The sequence below is a fragment of the Dasypus novemcinctus genome, chromosome 6 (assembly GCF_030445035.2).
Source record: "Dasypus novemcinctus isolate mDasNov1 chromosome 6, mDasNov1.1.hap2, whole genome shotgun sequence".
Taxonomy (NCBI): Eukaryota; Metazoa; Chordata; class Mammalia; order Cingulata; family Dasypodidae; genus Dasypus; species Dasypus novemcinctus.
In genome coordinates, this window is record NC_080678.1 from 10,194,082 (window position 1) to 10,214,110 (window position 20,029).

At 47.0% G+C, this 20,029-nt stretch overlaps 2 protein-coding genes across 8 annotated transcripts in view; one reads left to right on the plus strand and one right to left on the minus strand.

Moving 5' to 3' along the window:
- The window catches only part of DOCK1 (dedicator of cytokinesis 1), a 522,200-nt gene that overhangs the window by 280,529 nt on the left and 221,642 nt on the right, over positions 1–20,029 (minus strand). The gene's annotated exons all lie outside the window — the stretch shown is intronic.
- Positions 1–20,029, plus strand: part of INSYN2A (inhibitory synaptic factor 2A) — a 58,174-nt gene that overhangs the window by 19,013 nt on the left and 19,132 nt on the right. For all 6 annotated transcript variants that reach the window (XM_058298145.2, XM_071215627.1, XM_071215625.1 and 3 more), the window contains one exon: positions 1,449–2,622. In XM_058298145.2, coding sequence (XP_058154128.1) covers positions 1,449–2,622 — 1,174 coding nt within the window. The remainder of the gene's footprint in view (positions 1–1,448; positions 2,623–20,029) is intronic.

The window sequence follows — 20,029 nt, forward strand, 5'->3', positions numbered from 1 at the left end:
TCCTGCTGTGTGACCTTGAGAAGCAACACAACCTCTCTGAACCCCATTTTCCCCTTGAAACGGGGAGTGCAGCGCTGGCCTGCAAGGCCTCTTTGAGATCGGCATCCCAGGTGTGGCCTGGCAGAGCACCTGGACCTCCCCGCCATCGCCACAAACAGCAGCCCTGCCTTGCTGCTCTTGTGGCACTTCCAAAAAGTGCCCCCCCCCCCGAGGTCTGTGATGGGCCACCAGGCTCCCCCTGGCAGGTCCCTTGGCACTGCAGCCAAGCTGTCCTTCTGCAGCTCCCCTCGCCAGCTCCCCTCCACTCCTGCCTCGCTCCAAACCCTGCAGCCCCCGACTCCCCCCATCTAACTTTTCTTCTCAAACACAAGGAACACTCGAGAATGCTAACTCAAAGGCAACATACTTAACAATATTTTCTTGCTTTCAGTTCAGCCCTCCAGAAAGTTCTTCCATGTGCAATAAACAGCTGTGAATCTGCCTAATAAAGTGCAGGCGCTTTACCCCACTGGTATTCCCCGGGAGGAATCGCTGGCCACCTGCATCTTTTTAGCTACATTTAATAATTCAGCCCAGGATGAATTTGCATGATTAACAGAAAGCCACATGATTTTATTTTCTTTCAGGATTTAAGTACTGAAACAACCACCATTGTTTTCCTTTTCAGAGGTAGCGCTCAAAACACAAAACTTGATTCCAGAGTGAATAATTTCTCTTTAAAGAAAAAAGTACTTTCAAATACCACTTCCCACTGAATCGGAGAGAAAAGTTGCTAACACTGCCTCAAGATTTGCAGGGAAACCCAAGTACTTTCCACGGCTGCTGTTAACCCGGTAGAGTAAGCCACACCCCAAGATGCAGCCTTTCTGGTTAATTAAGTTGCAGCATCCAAAAGGGGGAGCTGAAATATATGCTCAGTTCACTCCCTTGTCTTGGTGCTCACCACAGACGTCTACACAGGCCCTAGAATCATCAATGAGTCTAACAGCCAAACCGCAGTTCTCTTGGATTCTAGTAATCACGTCATCCTCAAAAATAGCAAAACCCCAAACCAAACGAGTTGTATTTGGTAAGCCATCTGCCTTTAAAGTTTCTATGTGTGTATGAAATGATATTTGCAAAGCAGAAGCTGCAGCGTCCTTGGGTTTCTTGGTGAACATAGTAAAACAGGTTTGTCTAACAGGGAAACATGCATTACTATCAAAAGAAAAAAATGAGTGTATCCCACGTGGAAAAGCGAGCAGGCTTTAATATCTGAGAAGCATTTCAAGCTGTGCCTGCTAGCAATTCTCCGCCTGTCTGATTTTCCTTAACATAAAGGCCGACCTCACCTGTTTAAAAATAATTAGGAAGCACGCGGCAGTGATTTTGGCTAGAAGTGTGCACTGCCAGTGCGTGCCTGTGTGTTTCTGTCCCACTGACCCAGCTGTTGATGTTTCTGAATGCAGGAACCATGGTCAGTAAGGAAACCAGCAAATGCATACTCACAGCTTCGGAGAACGAGGTGGAACCGGCCGCCTCTCTGGCCCTGGAGATGAAATATGCCCTGGATCCCAATCGGCAGATTAAAAAACGCAACAAAGCCCTGCAGGTGCGGTTCAAGGATATCTGCGAGGCGCAGAACGAGCAGAGGGACCTCCAGCTCTCGGCAGGACAGCCGGGCGAGAAGAAAGAGGCTAAGGTGGCCTCTTACAAAGCCGCCTACCGCAAGTACATGACCGTGCCGGCACGCAGGTCCATCCCCAACGTCACCAAGAGCACGGGCGTGCAGACCTCACCGGACCTGCACAAGTGCTACCAGACCTTCCCTCTGGACCGCAAAAAAGGGAATCTCAAAGGCATCCCCGCTGCAGACCCCTTCAAGAGCCAGGACAACGGGTTTCTGATCGAGGCGAAGGAGTGGGGCGAGGGGAGGCCCAGGGAGGCGGCGGCCCGGGCTCACACCACCACGGCCTTGGTTTTCCACTCCAACGAGCACGTGGACGCGGCCGACCAGCCTGCCGGGCTCAACTGCACAGAGCCGGGGCAGAGCCCTGAGGTGCCCAGCTGCCCAGAAGGGCCTCTCCTAAACTCAACCCGGCCTCCTTCCCAAGAGCCCGACGTCCAGCCGCGCGGGCAGCCCAGGCAGGACAGAGGGACGCCGGAGACAGAGGAGCCCGCCCGACGGGCCCTCGGGGGGCTGTTCAAGACAGAGGTCGCCGCTGTGTACGCATCGGCCCCCACCGCCCAGGGCCCCGAGCCCTCCCTGTCCAACTCCGCAGCGGCCAGCGAGTGGTCACTCGGGGCAGCGGGAGCCGAGGAGCAGCGGAGGAGGGCGGCGCACGCGAACGGGCTCCAGGCCCCCCCGGGCAGTGCCCCGACCTGCTCCCCGCGGCTGCGGTGCCCGTCGCCTGAATGGAGCGCCAAGGCCCCACCGGCTCCAGCCCGGGAGGAGCACCGGCCCTGTCTGATGGCGGCGGCCGTGGGGGAAGAATGCCAACAAATCGTGCCTCAGACGGACGTGGTGGACCTGAAAGCACAGCTTCAGATGATGGAGAACTTGATCAGTTCAAGCCAAGAGACTATCAAAGTGCTGCTGGGTGTCATTCAGGAGCTGGAGAAAGGAGAGGCGCATCGAGAAGGGTATGTACGCTCTCACCTGTCTTGACTTGCTCCCCCTTGGGGGCCGGGTGCAACCCCAAAGTCTCCACCCATAAGAAGCCTCAAGTCAGTGTCTGTGAAAATGCTGTAGTCTAGGGTGCAGCGAACACTAAGGGGTAACTTTATTTTTGGATGCTAGACTTCAGTACAGCCTTGCCTTCGAGGGTGGACTTGCTGGTTTAGCATTCATGTGCCTGGCCTTGAATTCAAAACTCCATCGTTTGAATGAACTGATGGACCTTTCCATTTTACCCACTAGGACTAAAGCCTTATGATACTAATAATGTATAGTAAGTATGCCAGTCCAGACTTGCTAATCCAAGGGAAAAACCACTTGCCTCTTTGGAGTCAGAGGATAGAAGGGAAAGAGTGAATTCAGATTTCATTTTCAGAAGTCAACACTGACTTGGTTATAACTGGAATGACTTCAGTCTTCAGGGCACACAGGGTTATACACAATAGATACTACATTTTTGTTTGTTTACCTGGAACTCAAACGAGCAATGCCCACCCCTTGAAAAAAGCACCATCTGTGTTGGATTAGGACAGCGACTCCTCCCCCCACAGCCTGTCCCATGTGCCCAGCTGGGCTGCAGAAGTGACACCCAATTCAGAGCCGTACTGTCTAGCATTGATGACAGCTGGCTGAACTCTGTTTAGCATGGTTTGATGCTTAAATTGCACAACTGCAACTTTAAACACAAGTGAGCTGAAGACAGGACCTTACCCCCTGAGCTCTCAGGAAGCCTCCAGTCGGACAGGCTGGATACTAGGTGGGTACAAAACAGCCTGTGCTGCTCTGGTTCCACGCTTCTCCGGACAGGGCCCACGGCTGGCCAGCCTGTGTCTGGACAGCCTTCTCCTTCCCGTTCTACCTGGAGGCCATCTGGACTCCTCTAGCCCATGTTCTGGAGGCTGGATCTGAGACAGCACCCTGTAGTCTGGTGAGGCTTGTGAGCCCCTAGACCCCTGCTTATCCGAGCTGGCCGCCAGCGTGAAGGCGAGCTGGCAGGTACTGTCAAGGCCACAGCCCACTGTGCGGTTGAGTGAGACTCAGGGTTTGCTTATTGCAAACAATAGGCAAAGAAACAGCCATCAGGTTGCAAGGAAGCGAGGGAGGTGTAAGCCCTGGCTCAAGAAGCAAAGGGCCTGGTGGAGAGCCTGCCTGTGGCTTCTGGATTCTCCAGCATCCTACAGGTGCAGATAATTCCCAAAACCCATCCTCCTGTTTACATGGTTTGCAGTCTATGCTGTTACGCAAAAGAGATGCTCACCAAGTGTCAAATAATCTAGAAGGACGTTAGTAGGTAAGCCAACTCTACAGAATGTTTCCAGAAGGCCTTCTTCAATCTTGGGTTTACATTTCCATTTTCATCCCATTTCAACCATTTAAACTTGTATGTGTATCTATATCTAAAAGCAACAAACTAAGGTAGATATTTAAGCAATCTGTTAATCAGTAGGCCACATTCCTACAGAAAAGTTTAATGCACCAATGGTGACCCAGACTCTCACTTTGATATAGTGGGCATTGACTTCACAAGAGAGCAAGAGGGCAAGATGCCAATGTAGCTAGCTGAGAAGTAGGCTCTGCCAAGAAGAGGCAGAACCAAATGGGTCTACTGAATGTGAGACTGGATCAAAACTCCAGGGGCAAACCCCCACAAGCACCCCACAAGCCCTTCCACTCTTGAACCAGCAGGGCCTGTGTCTCCTGCAGAGTTCTCTCAGCCACGTCGTTCCGAGGGAACTAAGACAGGTCTGCGTGGCAGTGCTGCTCCGGGGCCTTGACAAGGGCCACTCCTCGGGCGCCTCCGTTTCTTTCCCGTAAATGGGAGCTCGCCCACCCGGCCCGCAGATGGGACTAAGGATGGAGGGGAAGACGTGGGCACTGTGGTCAGCCCAGCAGCAGGTGTATCCAAAAAGGCCCACAGCTACAGGCTGGGGGTGGGCCCTGCAGACCACCTGGCATGACAAATGAGCCCCCACACCTTCGGCACACAGGCTGTCCCCAGACGGGCTGGACTGCTCTCTCCGTTTCTGTAGCCACCAGCCACATGTGGCTAATTAAATCCAAATTCAAACTGATGGTGATGAATTACAGTTGAAAATTCAGGTCTTCATTTGCAGGAGCCACATTTCAAGTACTCAGGAGCCCAGGTGGCTAGTGGCCCCTGCATAGGACAGCAGAGAACATTTCCATCATTATAAAAAGTCCTTTACCCTGTTGCCCCCAAATGTAGAACAGTGCCGGGCTCCTAACTCCTGGATGGCATCAAGGCAAAGGGTGATTTCATTTTGAAACCGACATCACGTTCAGGTGTCACCCACGAGGGACCAGCTCTCTGTAGAGGGGCAGATCCGTGCCCTGGCGCACCCCCACTTCTATTCTAAGAGCCTTCCTTGCCTCCTCCCCCTCAGCCCTATGGACTCGGCGAACAGGGAATCAAGCGCCTTAAACGTCCACAGCCGCCTGGAAGGTGCCCCCTCTTACTCAACACTCAGGGTCATTAAGGAAACTCAGATTCCCTGCCCCTCTGTTCCATGTTCGAGTAGAAGAGAGGGCGGCAGCCCAGAGGGGGCAGGCAAGAGGCAGCTCGTTCTTCACTTCCTGCTGGCATGTGAGGCTGGCAGCACTGAGGGGAGCAGCAGGTGGCAGCCCTGATTCGTAGCCTTGGCTGAATTCCAGGGTGTAAATACTCCTCTGTGGCCAAGTTTAACTGGCTCCCAAAACTGAAAATGTAGCCCTTTGCTCCCGCCCCAGCTCCAGGAGAGGACATGAAGAGGAGCACTCCGCAGGACTGTTACCTGCCGTGCAACATGTGGACTAGGAGTAGGTGTCTGAATGGCAGCTGATGTAGGAAATGGCAGCTCACTCCACGTATGTTCTTACCCGTCGGGGACTTGCTGTACGGCAGAACATTTAATGACTAAGTTAAAGGAACAAAAACTTTTGTCTTGGAAAATATTCCAAAGCCTTGAAGGCATTAACTAGTGGAAAATGCCCAGAAGCTGGAGAAGGGCAGATCCTCTCGCCCCATCCCCTGCCATACCCAGTAAAACACCTAGAGCCCGGCTGTAAATGGTTTCACCTGGGTAAAGAGACGTCCTGGGACAGCAGGCATCGCTGTGTGCTTCAGAGACTTACAAGCTTTGAGTCCAAATGACAAAACCTACTCCCAACACTCCACATCTCACTCCAGGCTCAAGCCAGGCCCGGCGTGGGTGGTGACTGGCACTCGTTTAAGACCTGAGGGCAGAGCTGGGAGGGCACTCCTCTAACGTGCCCAGTGGCCACGTCCAGCCCATGTTTCCTAACACATTTAATGGGGAACCTTTTGAGATGGACCTTTGAGTCTGTCATTTGTCAGGCAAGCTCTTCCCAGAAGCTTCTACTCCATGTGTCTGACCACACCTACTTTCAGTAGCTTCCAAATGATTTTCCATAAAAGACTCCTTCATCAATCCCATTTGCTTGCGTAGATTTTTGAAAGGTATCTGTGGAGAAGGCATTCAGCTTAGGCGAGTCATTAATGTCAGTGACTCTGTTCTGTCTTATCTTGAGGTGACACGGCATGATGTTAAAGATACTATCTACAAGCTCCTAGGGTGTACTGGGACACAGTAAGTTCCTGAGGGAGGACACCCCCTAAGATGAGCATTCGAGTTGAATGTGTTCCTTACGTAGGGAGATGTGCAAAAAGAATTCAAAGGCATGCCTTTCAGTCCCTTATAAAGTGTTTGGGCAATACACGAAAACCGCTCACCTTCAGGCAGTGCAGGTGGAGTTTGGTCCCCCAATCTGTAAGAATGCCAAGTCCTATCCTGCTTATTTTGGATCTCTGAGAAGTATTCTTGTCTCTTCCCAGGAAGGTCAGGGTCACACGTGCTCCCTAAATGAGTCACTAATGTTGTCACTGAAGACTGAGAACTGGGAAAATGGGGCACGAGTTCAAAAACCCAACCAATTCTTGTAACAGGCCTAATTCCTCACAGCAGCCATGGGATCCCAGGCAGGAAATCCCTCCGACCCACAGGCCAGAGCTCTTCAGGTGTCATCGAGCTCACCACCGACTGTGCCTCAGCAGCCCCACCAGCCGCCTCGGGGTGCAGACAGCTCTGTTGGCTTCTAAGACTTTGCACCCATACAGTCAGGTCTTGATACGCCCATTGGTTGGTGATGGCCTAAGGTGCTCTGCTCATCGAAGAGCTGAAAACAATGTGAGAAGCTTAACTGGAGGCCATCAAGCATGAGGCTAGGATCTGCCCCTGGCCAGAGTGAAACAGTTCCTCCTATTGGTCAGTGTCCCCAGCATTTGCCCAGTATTAGCTACAGGGTTAGGGGGCATGGCTGGTGGGGAGAGCAGCAGGATGCAGGCCACTGCAAGCCCTTACACATTGCCATCAGCGGAGCTGAAGGACTGGCACTTCAGTGGCTTCATGGGTTGTACTGAATTGGAAAATGCTAAAGAGCAAACCAACCCAAGGAGTCTAAAAGCCTAGGGAAGAGCTGGAAATGCAGTGATGCATAGCCTCTCGTTAACTGCAGCAGTCCTTCACCACTTCACAGGGGGGCCACTGTCACTTGGGGTCCTGTTCAGCCTTGCTGAGAAAGGGGTGCTACTCAGTGGCATGATGGTCCAGCTGCCCCGAGTGCAGGGCTAAGGGAGAGATAGGAGAGTAGGCAACAAGTCAACATCCCAGGCTGGGACCCACTTGTTAGGTACAGCCAGAATGACCGGAGGCCATGTGCAGCACGCGTTTAAGAAGGAAGGGCCTGGCCTTGAGGGAATCTTTTCCTTGCAGTGTCCTCTATGACAGAGGCCAGCAAACCTTTTCTGTAATGGGCCAAATAGTTTTAGGGTTTGCAGGCCACATGCAGGCTGTGTCACAGCAATTCAACTCTGCCATTGTGTGGACAATATGTACATATGACTGGCTGTGTACTAATTAAACTATTTACAAAACCAGGCAGTGGCCCTATTTGAGCTGCATGGGCCATCCTAGCTGGCTGACCCTTAATATATGGCCATGAAAATATAGCAACTGCATTTCCTCAACTGGAAACGAGTGCAGGATATGGGTCTGGGGCAATTCAACTGTGTGGCTGCCAGAGGCCCAGGGGTACCACACATTCCCACACTCAGAAGGCTGCAGTGTCTCCTAAGTGGTGGGTGCCAGTGCAATCAGCCTGAGCCTTGGAGGCGTTCACAGTGCACTGGCAAGCAGTTTAGTCTAATGATGCCTAACGCTGCATCAGCCTGCACCACCTTTGGGGTCCAGCTTTGGAATTAGACACGTGTGTGTACATATGCACCTACAAGTGTTACACATGTATGTGTAATGTGTATGTACAACATAGACATGGCAGCTTTGCTTGAAAGCCTGAAAAAGGCCGCCCTGCCACCAGCAGGAAGACCAGGTCGCCACAGAACACAGGGCCATGCCGTGGCTTGCTTTAACCTAGATATCTGATGTTAGTTAGAGAGAAATGATATGCTTGTTTTATCCCGTGTCCTTATGTTGACGAATCATTCAGAATCGGGTGTTCTTCAAAAGGATCTGTCAAGTCCTCTTCTCAGTTTGCTTGAATCACCCATGCCCCCAACAGAACAAATACTGCATCACTGTCACAGAGGGTGCATAAAGGGACAATTTAATTCAAGTCACGGAGCAGAAAGAACCAGCATGGAAGTGGTGCACGGCGGCAGCCCCATCACGGACAGTGAGGAAATGCCGAGGTCTTGGGATTAGATCCCTCCCTCTGGCGCCGAGGGGAGAGCTGGGCAGCAGTTAGGAGATTCCGTGTCTATTTGGCAGCGCACCTGCCAGAAGGATGATGGGGTTGCTGGTGCCAGAAGTTACCCACTTAACTGAGATCAAGGTCTTCTACCTGGTTGACTGGGAGTGGCCAAATCTTGAGGAGAAGCATGTCCAGACAGTCTGCCTCTTGCCTCGGGGGTCCTGGAAGCAATTCCCAGGGGTCTCCTCTCAGATGCCGGTGCTGCCGTTCCAGGCGTCTGGCGCATATATCCCAGAAAAGCAGGGGATGGCAAGCAGCAAGAAGGAAACAGGGCTCAGCAGCCAAATCAGAAGCAGAGAGGTTCTGATCCCTGCCAAATGCGCTCCTGTCCCTAAGCACTCCGTTTGAATGGGATGAAATGTCAGCACTTCATTTCCTAATGTTTAAAAAAGTCAGTTTCCACGTCTCTCCCTCTCCCCACATTTATTGTAACCCAAAACATTTAAAACGTTGCAGGTCTCCAGCTGAGCTCTGCCTCCCTAGCCGGGCAGTCTTCCGTTTTCCGGGAATGAGGAAGGGGGGGTGGGGGGAGACAGGTATTAAATAAAAATCCCTACGGCTCTGCAGTCCTTGAACACTGCCCTGCCCGCCCCTGGCGCTGGGTGACCTTGGGCAAGTTTATTAACCTCTCTGCACCTCAGCTTCCTCCTCTGAGAGAGAGGCTAAGAATTCTGCCTCATGGGCTTGCAGGGGAGAATAAATGAAACACAGAAGAAGGAGCTCAGCTCCTCTCCAGACTCAGGAAGAATTACTTCCTTCAAAGGAACTTTGTTACCAGGTAACAACCTTCCAAGTGCTAAAATTCCAGGAGGTTAAGCAAGGAAACAAACCTGAACACCTTCAGAGACATGTCCTTGGTTTATTACACAGGTTGTTTATTTCCCAGGTTCAGGAGGGGTTGAGGATTACAGGATGGAGACGTGGAGCTTTGTACTTGTTCTCAGAGCCCCGTGCAGGTCAAGTGTATTTCTTGTAATGGACAGCACAGATGATGTGGAGACAGAAAACGGATATTCAGTCCTCACTCATCCTAATTTAGCCTCTGCACTACCTCTTCCTGCATGAAAGCCAGCAGGGCCAAGGAAAGGAGACCAAAGGCTCCTCTCTGCTCTTAGAACAAATTCTACAGAGATGTCTGAGGACATCATCATTCCAGCCTTTACCTTAAAAGACGCAGAACGGTTTACAGGGAAAAAAACACATAACCCTCTAGATCTCCACCAGCAAATGCATGCACTGGTCCCGCTGTAGTATTTCCTTTTCACCTCTTGACGCTTCATCAACTCTTTATCGCACCCACAGCTATACACACTAGCGTAGGCCTTAGCCCTTCAAGGTTCCAATTGTTTGAATAGTTTTCAGAAAATCCCTTTTCTCTTTTTCTGTTGCAACTAATGGCATTTATATATTTGAGATAAAATGTTCAGGTCCTAAAGTCCAAGTATAAGTTACCATATTTTATAACTCTGAAATGGGAGCACACAGCTTATTCATTCTAGCATTTAATTCACTTAATTGAAGACAGGGGTGACCCTTTTCCATGTCTTATATTTATATAACTCTGTCAACAGTTTTAAAATTCTTGAAAAATAATAAGCCTTTCCATCCTTAATATGAAAAATAAAGCAAACTATGTTTGTAAGAATATAAAACGCATTTCAAATTCTTGCTTTGGGCTTCATGTAGGTATCACACATACTTGAAAATGTAATTTAAATAATCTTCCTGTGCAGAATGCCAAAATAGATTTCAAACACCTCTGTGGCCTTTTAAGTTGGTAGGTGAATAAGAGCCTCACTACCAAGCCACTAGGCAATTCAGACATACCAGTGCATATCAAATGAGCAGTCCAGGGCGTGACATGTACATTCATGGGATTTATGGATCTGTGTCCCAGAATGCAGATTTTTTTTAAAGGATGAAATGCAAGCTCTGGTTTTCAAACATTTTACATCCCATGCAATTTTTTGCTAAGCTAGGCAAAATTATTTGAGCTATCTTTCCCATTGGATCTACGTGAGCGTTCCAGAGACATGGAAGTCTGTGAGCAGAACCCCAGCAATAAAACGTTCCTATTTTCAACCACTCCAATGTGCAGGCTATTCTGCATTCTTATTTAATCCCCAAATTAACACTGCAAGGGAGGAATTAGCTCCACAAGGAAACTATCGCTCAGAGATGCTAAGGAACTCCTCCAAGGTCAGAAAGCTGGTGAGAAATGGTTTAGCCAGAATTTCCAACTGGGCTTCTCAGATGCACTCCCATCCTCTCTCCCTTGACTATGGCACATGCGATAGGCCTCCACAGACTTACAGAGCACATGCATTGTTTTTCCTGCTGCAAAGCTGAGTTCTTCCCTTAACTTGAAGGGGCCAGAGGCTCCCACCGCAGGCCTGGCAGGTTCCTGCTAATTCATGTTCTGGAGAAAGCATACGTCCCATATGGAGAAAGCATACTAGATACCGCAGAGACCACCATTTCCACGTGATCCCGAGAATAAAGGGTATCTTAAAGGATGAATAAATCATTAAGTGGCAGCCCACCCATGAGGTAATCTCAGAAAATCAAAACCATTGATAACTGATGTGTAGGCACCCGAGGGCCAGGTCCCCCAAAATCCACCTATGAGCAGATGGCCTGGGCAAAGCCCATCAGAGCCTTCATGGACCATCTGTGCCACCAACGGCTCGTTCGGGTGAGCACGTGTCCGAGTCATTCCAGCTTCCTCAAAAGCACGTCCAAATTCGGTTGAAAAACAATTTGAAGGACAAAATTAAAATAAATGAATAAAAATAAACCTTGTGTGTATTTAAAGGTCAATTTGGGAAAGGGCATTTGTGAGAAACGAGTTCAGAAGAAAATATGACCTAAAACTGGGTGTATATTCCCCGAAAAAGGAATAAACACTTTTCCTATCACTATCCGACTGGTTACAGCATTAGGCTCTCCAGATGAAAATCTCCTACTTGGACATGAAGAATTTTACAAATGGACACACCAAAATTTAAAGATTTTATTCTTCAGCCAAAAGAGCTGGGAACCATTTATTTAAAAAACAAATACAAGGCAGGCTTTTGAAACAAAGCACAAAACCTTTTAAAATCATTAACTAAGCTGCCCTGAAGAAACACGTCAAAAGAAATGATAACTAAAAGATAAAAGCCTTGGTGGATATTTACCATCAGAACCACTGGCAGACTCTGTAAATTACACTCTGTGATCGTTCTAGAGCTGGAGAAAAAACGGCAGCACAGAAGGAAAATACGTTTCATACGTGTACCCACGGTCACATTTTTCATTCTAGTTTGGTAGCCAGTGCCACCAAAATTCATTTTCATTAATTTTCAATAAATTATAGCTTAAGCCTTATCTGTCCTCTAGGAAAACAAGTTAATCAACTCAGCCTTAGCTCAGCCCTAAAAAAGTCATTTTTCTTATTAATAACTCCTCCTGGGGCCTCCAGGACAAGTGACTTCATTGCATCATGACTGTCATCATTTTGCAACTTAGTATCTCCTTGATTTCTTGAGTATATGAAAGAAAATGAAATATAAAAGCTTCACCCTGTTTACGATATAACCGGACAGTCCACAGACAAAATAGCAGTTAAGTTACTATCTGTCCTTATTTGGGGCATGGTCTGATTTGCCACATTACCAATGTATGATTCTAAAACACGAAAGGAAAAAAGCCCTGCCCTGATAATTATGTTTCTCTCTATATTTGTCTCTGTCCCAACTTGCATGTATTTTTGAAAATAATGACTGTACAATAATAACAGATTCCACTTTGTTCTCGATGCATGGCTCCATGTAAAGTGAAGCAAGGAGGAAGGTGGGACAGCGTCTGACGGAGAGGCCAAGGCAATAAGGACCCTGTGCTGGGGTGAGACAGGGGCTCAGGTGACGGGGAAAGCCGCCTGCCTCCTGCGTGGTACCAGGGCACAAGCCCCCACATGAGTTCGAAGCTTCATCTTCACACTTGCTGCAGATGCTCTTTGACTGGGCACCATTGTTTCACTGTAACATCTTTGTCCTGGAAACAAGCATCAAAAGCTTCCCTGCTAGCCAGAGCCTTGCCAGAATTAGAGTGTCACCACATCTGGGGAGCTGCAAAGCCAATAAATGTTAATTTGTCAACACTGTCTAAAGAAAGCAACTGAGTCCTCCCTTGGGGTGGTTCTCACTGAAACCGATTAACCAGGAGGGCATCTGGGAAAAGGACTTGACATTTCCCAGGAAGCCTGGTATAGGTACAGACTAAGCCATTCAGTTCAATAACTGGCTCTTTCTCAGCAGATGACTGACCTTTTCCACTTGTGTGGGGAAATTTAAAATGGGATAATGTTACTACTGTATAGACAGATATTATCACCTGATCAAACTGGAAACACAAAACTGACAGCTCAATTTTCCTTTTCAGAAAGAAAAGGATATTATCATCCTACTCACATAGATTCTTCATCTATTCATTCTTCAAAAAATAGGTACTTAGCACCCACTACATGGCAGACCCCCGCATGGGCACAGAGACTTCACCAGGGAACAACAAGACCAAGTCTCCCTCATGGAGCTTATGTTATAAGAGAGGAAAACGGGCAAAAAGCAAACTAGCGGAGAACAACAGGGGACACATTCCGTGGTGCTCAAGGGTGGATGAAGGGTGCGAGCAGTCCTGACAGAAAGAGGTGCCGATGACGTACAGGGGGAAGGCGGGGAGCTAAGTGCTACCATTGCGCAGGTGGATGGCGACATGTTCATGGCCCCAAGGTGCTCTCAATCCAGCGGAAGGAAGACACCTAATCAGAGCATGAAACCCACCAGGATCTGGAATGACCTCTAAGAGCAGGACAGAAGAGGCGGAACTAGGAGGAGGGTGTGCTGAGATCTGCCTGGGGGGGAAGAGAGAAGCTGGGCCAGACCCACAGGTGCTGGTCTGAATACAAATTCAAAGGAGCCGCATGGAAGGAGTGTCACTTTCAGAGTGATACAACCCTCCTTCCTTACCATGTAAGCAATGCCTTCCTCGTAGAAGAATGTGTCCTCTGGATTTTAAGCACCTGTATTTTGTGTCATCCAAGCAGTTGCTCCTCTAGCAAAGAGCCATGCACAGAGCACTCAGCAAATGTCTGATGAACAGTGAACACAGGGGAAGGTATTTGGTTACGTTGGCTGGTTTGAGGTCCATAATTAGAACGCCAAGTAGAAAAAGACAGAATTCCTGAAAATTAGCCTGAGGTGTTAAGTAAGATAAAGTGGGGGCTGTACATAGGGCTGGTTCTTCAAGGGTTAACTTTTCAGCTCCTGGCTCTGGGGGAACGGGGCAGGTACCGTTTTGAGAAGTCTGCCCTACTGCTGAAAATTTTAAGTAAGGTTAAGATGGATGGAAAGAAGATAGCCCAGCTCAACTTAAGAATGAGTTACTCTCCCCCCCAAAAAAGTCACTTCACAAGATATTTGGACTGGAGAACACTGGCCAACAAGCCAAACTTATCTGTGGTGTAAATCCCCAGATAATCCCGTTTATCCCCAGGCTAGCCCTCAAAAACCCTTTAAGCGGTATTGAGCCTAACTAAAGAGTGTTATACAAGCTGACCCTAACTAAAGAGTGTTATACAAGCTGACCGTCACTTCATTAAGGGGCTTTCTCCTGAGTTCTAACATGGAATTACATATATCTTCCGTTGTAGAGCCCACCTTAGTCAATGAGCATCTCAAGGGGCATTTGGAACATGCACAATCATATTCTTGGAAACTGCCTGATTGTGTGTGGAAAAGAAGGGGTGTTTGATGCACTTCAATTTCAGTGAGAGCCCTTTCTTCAAAAAAAAAATCCTAGACCAAGAGAGGGAAAAACTATTCAGGGGATTGGCCTTACCACCTGACCCTGTATCTACAGGTAAAAGAGAAGAATAGAGAAACAAGTTAGGTAGTTTCTTGTAATTGCTGGTTAAAATTTTCTAGACATATGTGATTCAATGGTCACCCTAATACAGTCACTGTTATACCATATTCGAGGTATCAGGCAGCAACAGGGGAATGTGAGTTGTTTGGAAATATATTAATATTGAAATGCCAGGTAATAGCTGCTTAATTTTACTGGAAAAGTGATCAAGCCAACCGTCATAGATCTGCTTAAATTACTTTCCCACATTATTTTTTCATTTGCTCTTTCATTCACCATTCCATGCCTCCACTAACCTTTACTGCTACCTCTTCTGTGGCGACCATGCCAGTCGTTGGTTGGGCAAGCAAAGATAAAGAAGAAGTGTGTCATGACAACAGAGTGACAGGCCCTCTGGCAGAGGGAACTGGGGAGGGGGACGTTATTGACAGCCTGCTAAAGGGGCCTCAAGAGCATTAATGACATTACTCCTGTAGAATACTAAGATGACACCAGTGCGGTGGGGGGGGGGGGGGAGGACAAGGGTGCCACAAAGCTTTGCCAATTTGGGGGTCACTGTTAACTCTGTGGTCTTCAAACAGAATCTCACTTTTTACTACCACCAAATTGCTTTGTCTGCTTAGAGTTCCCAGGCCTCCAGGGAACACTAAATTGCTTGCCTTAACAAAGCAAGACTACCCCTGGCCAACAGATGGCTATTAGGGAAAAGGAACTGGTCAGACCATCACCAGGGAAATACCATTTGTAGAAAAATGGGTGATCTTGGAATTTTATAGGAAAATCAACTGCACGACTGGTTAACTACTTTGAATTGGATGATCCCCAAATCCTGACATTTAATAGGTCACATGCTTAAAACAAATATAAATGAATAAATGGGGAAGGCTTTTGATGTAATAGCACTTTCAGGGCATAATCTGGCTAATTGCTAGTGAGAACTCTTAGAATTAGAAACAAGTCAGACCACTGCCAGGAGTGGTCTTAAAGTGGTGGAGGGACTGTGTGGGAATGAACTGCTCACTTTAACTACTTATTGAAATCTAATTTCTCCCACCAATAGTGGTGATATCATTTTATGCTTCAAATTAATATCACTTTAAGACTATTAAGGGAAAGAGGCCTTTAAGATGCTGACATAAATGATGGCTTAGTTATCAAGAAGGGACAGCTGGAATACAAACCTGGACTAGAATGAGGAAGAAAAAACATTTTTGGCACTGGGTGAGGAAGCTGAGAGAACAAGAAAGATCAAAATTAAGAGAATAAATTAAACAACTGCATAAAATGATTGTTGAGAGCAGAGACCGTGCCTTTTTCATTTTTGCGGCAACTGCAGACTAGCAGAGCCTCGTGTGCAGCCGCAGGACACAGCTGTTGCATTAATTCAGTTTGACAATCCCAGTACCCTATGTAGCTAGTATTTCTGAAGCCCACACTTAAAGGATCATGCCCAGATCTTAGCATTGTCCAAAATGCTGTTTGCCTGCACGCTACAAACTCTGAACCTGCTGAAAATTACCATGCCATTAAAAAAGAACAGTAAACGAGCAAGGGGGTCGCTGGCTCTCTCTGCACTATGTGACACAGCAGAGCATCAGGGAGGAGCACACAGCTGCATGCACACTAACAGGCATGTGGTGTAGCAGAGAAGGATCTCCTGAAATCTACAGCCAGACTGGACATGGCCAATGTGTCGTCCATAATCACCCGGCAGAGTGAGGAGACTTTTTTTTTCTATTGAGAATTTATGACATCATGGAGATAATAGGATTATAGGACCGTGGCCCAGAGTGAACCAATTGAAGGATTTAAAAAATGTTGACATAGTCTAACAGAGGACAGGAGATACAGCACATTCACGTCAAGCCAACACACCAATGCTAGTAATTAGCATTAGATACCATAAAATCAATTTCCATTGGCCAACCTTTCTTCTCTGAGATGCCTGTAACTTGGTTGGCCTCTGCTTTGGATAACAAGCACAGTAAGGGACTTTTCCCTCTGTCCCTGACCTTTTAAGCAAACAATTAAGGTCTTTTAATTTTTCGACTCCGAGTTGTTCGCTATGCCTCCCAGGACCCATCTTCCCCGTCTCCGAGTCACTGAGCGGCTTTAACGTGTGGCAAGGAAGAAGGCGTGGGTGACCTTTCCCTGGCATTTCTCAGCGCCCTCTCCACCGACAGCTGTGCTCCCTCAGACCTCCCTGTGATGCCCTGATGCAAAAGCAGGTGCTGTCCGTCCCCCCTGTCCACCCTGCCCGTGGCCGTGGGGCAGCACAGCGGCTAAAGGGGGTGCTCTCTCTTCTTCCTTTATTAATCCTACGGCTTTGTTACAAAACTGCTGCTCAAGCTCTGTCCTGGGTCTACTCCCAATCGTCTTTTTTTCTAATGAATCTCAATAGGAATAACTAGAGACTTGCCTACCTAAATAATTGCTCATTTTTTTTTCTATATGAAAGTTTATTTTGTATATTCTGGAATTTCAATAACATTAACTAAAGGCTTAGAGCAGATCACTGTGAGAGCGGCAGGTAGCTAGAAACGCTGTGCACCACATGCTGAGTCAGGTAACCTGCAGGCTTCCAGGACATAAGAGAGAGGAGGTTCAAATGTTTTCTTTGATTCTGGGTGTCCCCACTAGAGGTCCATACTGTTTCTCATAAACCACATCCATGTTACTTTCTTCAGCATGGAGTAAAGTCCTGTGAAAAAATCTCATTCAGTACAGAGTAGGCCTGCAAGTGATTGAGAAACTGGATTCCACCAAAACGCCTTTGTACAACTAGCCTCTCTAAATTCTTCTGCTTTAGCAAACCCTGAACTGCAGCTTCTGCTCACACTGCCATAGGCCCTGCTTACATCCCTCATGACTTTATCACTCGTGTCTAGTCTCCTTGAACATTCAGTAAAGCACTTCCTGACCCATCAGGGTCCAAAGAGCATCGAGGGAGACCCTGGGTTAGAGGAGGTTGACAGCTGTGATCTGGACGCTGTGATGTCACACATGGCCCTGAAAATACAATGCCGCGGGCTCTTGGCACTGTCCATTGGGCTGAGTGCCATATTGTTGGACCAGAAAATGCTGACCAAGGACAACTAACCATGATAATACAACAGTGAGTGCCACCAACAAAAACGCACTAACACATCCAAATGCATAATGAGCATACTTAGGGGGCCCAAAGCTTTTCACAGTTTATCCTTCTCATTGTCATTCTGCACTGAGTTGGAATCTAGGATTAATACAGACTTTGATATGAGAACACAAGAATGACTGTATAACTAGGTTAAATGAATATTTACTGGGCAGCCAGAGGGTAGCAAGCATTGGCTCAAGCATAGGGTTTAGAAACCTACATAAGCTATAGACTCCCCCAAGTGGGAAAGAGCTGTACAAATGTAGCCACTAACTTGCAAGACATAAAATTTACAATTTTTTATCCAGATGTTCTTCCTTCACAACTTTTACACCATTAACAGAAGCTCTCTTTTCTCCAGACTTCTAACTCACAGAAGTTCTCTAGTTGAATTGTCACTGAGAAGGAGTACCTATTCCATCCATCCAATGTTTCTGGATTGCTCTTCTTCATGGCAAGGGCAATCTAGAAAGATCATCATTCCAAGCACTGCTTTTATGACGTGTTTCAAAGTTGATAAGGGAAGAAATGGTGAAACTTCATAACAGCACTTTTGTGTTCTCCGTCCTGTAGAAAGAACTCTGCTTCATCTGTATTTGAATGAGCATCATTTAGATGCTCCAGCGCAATTATTAAGGGCACTATAAAATCATCAGGGAAGCCAAGCACTACATCTTGGAAGCTCCAAGGACCATTAGATGAATTATCAATAAGCATAATGGACTACATAGTTTTAAGCCTTTGACTCAGAATGCCTAATACTTAATAAAATTTTAGCAGGAATACCCAAATTGACATTAGCTCCTGGAGGCAACCTATGACTTAACCACGGGAAACAAGGTGTTGAAATTTTATCTATAAATTAATCTCTCCACTGACCTTTATTTACTATAAACCAAATTTATGGACTCCAAACTTTTGATTCCTTTAAACAAAATCTTAGAAACCTCTGAAGAATCCAAGAAAAGTTGCAATGAGGTCCTGAATATATTGTTCAGACATGATGGACTACTAATTTTTTTTACTTCTAAATTAGCTGGAAAAGAGTGAGCACAGACTCATTTGCTTCTTATCAGCAGGCATCAGCCAAAGTCAAAGTATGCCATGTTTTAACATTGAATGAATTAGAATGTGTTAGAAATAAAAGAAGGAAAAGAAAGGAAGTCAAATGAAAGTGGTGGTGTAGAATGAGGAGAGGGATGAGAGTAAAAGTCAGGAGGAAGTGATTTCCATATTTTTTTCTACTACCTACAAGAAAAATACTATATTGGCTTCCTATTAAATTTAAAATAGTGTCCAAAGAGCTTCCAGTCTTACATAATCTGACTTCATCTCCCTCCACTTCCATTTGTTCAATCTATTCTAGCCTTTTTTTCTACCTTGCAAATAGGCCAACATCATTCTCAGTGACGGATGTTCACATAGTTTGGTCCTTCTGTTAGGAACACTCGACCCTGAATCTCTGGACAAATTACTGCCTTTTGATTACCCCTTCACAATATTCCATGGTTCTTAGCAATCTCAAAATTGGCTTCATGAATCATTCGTTCGTTCATTTTTGCATTTATTCATGCATTGCTGATCTACCTCTCCCAATCTACTGTAAGCTCCATGAAGACAGGACTCTTATCTTATTCACAAAAGACTCCCAAGTACCCAGAATGATGCCTGCTACTTACTAGACACTTAATAGCATTAGATGCCTGGCTGTAAGAAGGAAAAACTGTGCTTTTTAAAGGTGATTAGAATAGTCTTTTCAGCAAGAACTGGAAAAAGCAATATCTAACTGAAGATCTCCAAGGTTCTGGAAGAGAATCCTATTGTGCATTCGAGGAGCTAAAGCCTCTGCTCTGCCAGTGCTTAATTCATAGACTGTCCCAACTTACTAGTTACACTGAGTACAGCACACCAGTCCCAAGGTATGAGCAGGATGACACGGGCCATCAGAAGCCTGGGGTCAAAGAATAATGACTCCTGAGCCTGCAGTGTTACTGTATCTCCTCTGCAAAATGAGGATAGCATCATCAGTTTGAGGACTCAAGGCAAAACTGTGAGAGACATTGGAAACTATACGATACAGGTTAGAAAGGCACTGTTGCTCTTGCTGAGCTGTCCAGAGGTCAAGGACAGGAGGGTTCGACATGCTTGGAATTCACACTTTCCTGGGCACCCAGAACGCATGCCCCTCAGATAAGAAATGCCCCTTTTAAAAGACTAAACACTGGATTCAACTAGCATACACTGATGACCGCCATGTGATGTCTTTTTACCTGCTGGCTCTCGCACTCTGTACAACACCACAGTAGAGCAGCACTGCATCTATAGAGCAGCACTGCATCTGCACACCAGCCCGAGAACTTGACAACACAATGAACATCTGGTAAGTCAGTGCTAGGGCTTGGCTTGAGTGCTTAACTATACAAAATGCCTGTGGTCAGAAATGAGGTTAGGAACAAGCTCTAGAAGAATAAGCTGGAAGGAGAAAGGACTTACATGTGTACCTATATGTACCTATATGTACCTAGGGCATGGCGGAATGCAGTGGG